Source organism: Diceros bicornis, chromosome 1 (genome assembly GCF_020826845.1).
Source record: "Diceros bicornis minor isolate mBicDic1 chromosome 1, mDicBic1.mat.cur, whole genome shotgun sequence".
Lineage (NCBI taxonomy): Eukaryota > Metazoa > Chordata > Mammalia > Perissodactyla > Rhinocerotidae > Diceros > Diceros bicornis.
In genome coordinates, this window is record NC_080740.1 from 86,647,354 (window position 1) to 86,652,085 (window position 4,732).

Sequence of the window (4,732 nt, forward strand, 5' to 3'; positions counted from 1 at the left end):
GAATTAGGAAACAGAGCAGGGCCCAATTCCCCCACTCTCGCCAGCTAGCTGTGCTGGGTCTCAGCATCTTCATCTGTAAAAGATCTTGCTGCATTGTTTTGGGGGCGGGTAGCACACACTGCCTTGCACATAGCAGGAACGCATTTATGTCAAGCGTTCTGGAAAACTATCATCCTCATTAACTCTAGCACAGCTCTGAGGGGAGAGAGATTTTTTATATCATTCTGGGGAAAGTATTCAGTGAAAGGGGCAATCCAGGTAAGTGGCTATTTCCTCCTAGTTCTGGCTCTGGAGACACGGGCTCCCTGGGTGACATGGTAGGGGATACAGCTGCTTAAAAGGGCATGAGTGGACACTGGGTTTTTCAAGATAGTCCACAGATCACACTTCTCTACCTCCCTGGCAACCCAGCCATCCTGGAGCCACCAAGGAGTCTGGGATCAGATCCCAGCACAACATTCTGGAGGTCCTTGTCTGGATTCTCTCCTATTTCACTAGTGGAAGAGGGATCAGGTGGGGCTGCCCAAGAAGTAAAGAATTGTGATTTCAATAGAAATGCCATAATTTATTCTGTAGTATAAAAAGGTCATCCTTGTGTAACAAAATGTCTTCTTAGAAGAAGAAATATATTATTTCAGGTCATAAATAATCAGCAAACATACAACTGTTGGCAACTAAAAAAACCCAACACTGGTGCTTTCCATCAGTGCTGAAAACAAACCTGCTTAGGATATATTTACAGGCATTACAGTACTCAAACACAAAAATTGAGGTATTTGGTTCTTCCAGGAGTAGACACTGACGTTTGTGAAGGCAGATCACCTCCACAAAAATAAATAAGGTATATTCTCATACGTATATGTGTCATCGGGAATGGTAATACTGGTAGGTATGTCAAGCATGAAGAGTTTCTACAAAAAACGGTGGCAAGCAAAAAGAAATCGGCTCACAGAGTCCTTTCTCTTCTGCCCCTTTCTGTCAGAGGGACTTCATGTACCCACTATATATTGGTCCCGAATGTGCTGAGTCCAGCAAACGTCTCGAAGCTAAGTCGTCACTGTGATGGCTTCGGAACCCAGTGGAACTCGGGTGAAATTCAATAAATAAGGACCAGCCCTCACGAGCCCCTCCCCGGAGTTATTGCATTTCTCCTCTCCAGGAGCCTGGAGGCCTGGGGGGTTGTGAAGATCGCCTCCCGGGGCCTTTCAGCAGCTGGGAGAGGTCGTAATGGGGCTCTGAAGGTAGCTCAACGCACTGTTCGTGGGGTGGACGGGAATGGAGACTGGGAAGTTGAAGACGGTGGTGGTGGAGGCGCTGCGGTCGAGCACAGCCAGGGCAGGGCTCCCGGCCTCTGCCGAGCAGTGTGGGGCCAGGACCTGGGATTCAAACTGCAGCAGCTGGCCCATGAAGCTGAAGTTGGGAGAGATGATGCTTCTCCTCTGCTTCACAAACTCAAAGGCCTCATCCAGCTTGACTCGGTTAGTCCTCATGAGGTAGGCGAGGCAGATGGTGGCTGATCGGGAAATGCCCGCCTGGCAGTGGACAAAGACCCTTCCTCCGGCATTCTTGATGGAGTCTGGAAAACAAAGGGTGGCTGGTTACTCGAGAGCTCAGAAGGACCACAACCCCAGGCATAGGGTGTCTAAGAAATGTCACGTGTGTCCTGTCCAGAGAGAGTCAATGGCACCTCAAGCCATCACATGGACAACTGTTGGTGGAGGCGATGTGGGCACTGTGCAAAGAACAGCAAGGGATTTAAACCCAGACCAGGCATCTCCACTAAGCAGACTGATACCGGACAAATCAATTCAACTTGCTGAAGCTCAGATGGCTAATTTGTAAAGTGGGATATCAAATCCATCATTTTGCAGGAATGTTACCCACACCAGACTGATATTTAATCTCGGGAGAAAAGCTGAGAAGAATGTCATTCAAGTCCTTGCCATAGAGTTTGGGCTCAGTGGCTAAAATGGGGGGAGTGAGGTAGAAGCCCCAAGCATCGTTCCACTTACCTATGAAGTCGATTGCCTCGTTGAACCAGGAGCTGATGTCCGCCTTGTGGTTGTCCTCCACCGGGATGCTCTTGTACTGGTAGTGACCCTCGAAATGGTTGGGACAATTGGCTGAGACGTTGATCAAGGCAGTGATGCCCAAGGTGTCCAGCATGTCCTTGCGGGAAGCATGATAGGCACTGCCCAGGTACAGAAAGGGCAGGATCTCCACTGGGCCACCCTGAAATCCAGAAATATCCAATATTTGTCAAGTTCTTCAACATCAATGCCATGCCCACACCCACAGAAACTCCCTGCTGGAAAACTCAGCTTCAGTACTAGGTGAACTTCTCAGCACTGTCGGAGCATAAATAAATAGGGGACTAAACCCACTTGCCTGGGCAGGGCCAACAAGTTCATTTCTGTAGCACCGGCATTAGGGACTCCAGCTCCGTCATACCACTTAACCATGGGATAAATAAGACCCCTGTGTCCCCTCCATTATAAATCAAGCTGCAGGTCACTTTCTACATCCTCACTAGTGCTGTTCTTCCAGGCCTTTGCCAGCTGTTCCTGCTCCCCTCTGGCACGGCCCCCCACTAACCTGATCATAGAGCGGGGTGCTACAGGAACTGCACCCTGATTCAGCGCTGTCAGGGACGCTAGTACTCAAGGGAAGGCTGAGCCCCATGGGGGTCGACTGTTTGCTGCATAGCTCCGGGCAGGAAGCTGAAAAAGCTTCATATCCTCCTGGGAATACAAAGAGACATTTTTTTACGTTAGTACCGCCGGACAGGGCACCTTCATCCAATTCCCCCACCCACCAGGGCTGGAAGTTTACCCCGGAGGGACCCGGACAGTCTTTGTTCCTAGAGCCAAACAATGCCAATGACAAGTCCCCAGAATACGACTCAGGCGCCCACGCGCTCCAGGTGGGGTGGCCCCCCAGCAGCTGAGGGCCAGGGGTCCCCCGACAAGGCGGCAGGCGGCGTGCAGCCGGCCCCCGAGCTTCCCCGAGGGCGTACCTTTGAGGAAGAAGACTTGCGCGGCACGCGCCTCGCGGCAGAGCGCGCCAGCGGCCAGGGCCAGGGTGCCGTCGCGCTTGGCGCCGTCCAGAGAGGCGCTGCGCTCGTCCAGCAGCACCACGGCGTGGTAGGCGCCGGCCAGCAGGCGGCCGCGCAGCTCGGCGTTGGGCACGATGTGCTCCAGGCCCATGGCGCCCTTGGCCCGGCGCCGCACGATGGTGCTGAAGCGCACGTTGACCGAGCCGGCGATGTGGCCGGCGTTGAAAGCGAAGAAGGAGCGGCAGTCCAGCAGCAGGCACTGCGCCGCGCGCTCCCGCAGCAGCGTCCGCAGGCCTCCGGCGTCCAGGGAGCCCACCTCCATGACCATGGCCGGCCCCAGTGCCCCCAGCGTGCAAATCCTCCTGTGCTCTTTGTCCTCGGAAAGCCAAGGGCTGGGCGACCGCTTTCGAGGAAAGGCCCGACTCGAGCTTTCTCTGCGCCGAACCCAAAACTGCCTTTGGACTGAACGAGGGAGCGTGGTGTGGGACTCCGGCCGCCTCGGCTTTCTTGCTTCTCCCCCGACTGCCCCTCCGGCCTCTCGCCCTTCCAGCCCCGGTGTCCTCCGCAGCGAGCTCGGCCCGGGGGAGCGCGGTTATATGTGGCCTCACCGGAGGCGGGGCGAGGCGGGGCCGGCGCGCGGGGGGAGGGGGTTTGTTTGTTTGAATGGCGGTCACGTGATGGGCGGTGACGTCACCCGCCCTGCCCGGCTTGGCGCCGGCGGAGCCAGAGGCGAAGACGTCATCGGGCTCGGAGCGGGATCCGCTGAAGCGGCGCTGGCGCAGGCCGCGGCCCCCGCCCGGCCGTCCGGCCTGAGCTTGGCGCGTCCCCGGGGACCTGGCCCGCGCCGCTCCCCGGACCCCGCGGGGAGGAGGGGAGGAGGGGAGGAGGGCGCGCTGCCAGCCGAGGGCTGACCTCTGGGGTGCGAGCGGCTGGGAGAGCGGGCGGCGGGCCGCCGGCCTCCCCTCCCCGCCCCCTGGTGCCCCTCCCCGCGCCCTGGCCGCCTCCAGCCGGAGCGCAAAGGGGCTTCCTGCGCTTTTGCATACACGTGTACCCCTTTCATTTCCTCGTCCCCAACAGGCGCAGAGGCAGGTTCCCAAGAAGCGATTTACTTGCCCAGTATCACACTGCTGGGGGTGGGGGGACAGAGAGGAGCCTGAAATGAGGGTTGGAGAAAAATTAACAAGTTTGTTCATAGAAATGTTCCCACCAAGAACAAGTGGGGTGAGTTGGGGTGGACTGGTCCAGGGAAACGCTTTCCTGTTTCCCAGAATTTCCTGTTACTTAAAAAAAATGTACATTTAACAAGTAAAATGTCTTCCAATCAAACCCCCAGCGAAAGAAATGATATTCCTAGTTCTGTGGTCGCTAGAAGACATTGCGCCAAGGAAGGCGGGTCAGGGGACTGAAATCAAGGTGGGGGGTCGCATGGTGCCGTTGTGGATGGCGGGGTTTGGCATTTGGGGAGGCGCCCCCCAGCGTGGCTCGACGGCGCCCCCCAGGGACCGCCAGACACGCTTCTGGTCACGTTCTTGTAAAACAGATGGAGCTGCTAGGTCTCTGTTTCCACAGATGTGTGCTGACTGGGCGCCTTCTATGCGCTGGGCTGGGGGCCCCAAGCTCACGCCTTGGTTCTCGCCGTCGATATGGGCTGACCTCGAAATCCCATCCTACGGCTTT

The 4,732-nt window shown here is 56.4% G+C and overlaps 1 protein-coding gene across 1 annotated transcript; it reads right to left on the reverse strand.

The window, feature by feature from the left end:
• Positions 1-544: 544 nt before the first annotated feature.
• Positions 545-3,622, reverse strand: DUSP1 (dual specificity phosphatase 1). The gene is made up of 4 exons (XM_058546079.1): positions 3,017-3,622; positions 2,596-2,741; positions 2,013-2,232; positions 545-1,576 (listed from the first exon to the last, which is right to left on the reverse strand). The coding sequence occupies exons 1-4, from the start codon at positions 3,381-3,383 to the stop codon at positions 1,206-1,208; spliced, it is 1,104 nt and encodes a 367-aa protein (XP_058402062.1). The 5' UTR covers positions 3,384-3,622; the 3' UTR covers positions 545-1,205.
• Positions 3,623-4,732: the final 1,110 nt, after the last annotated feature.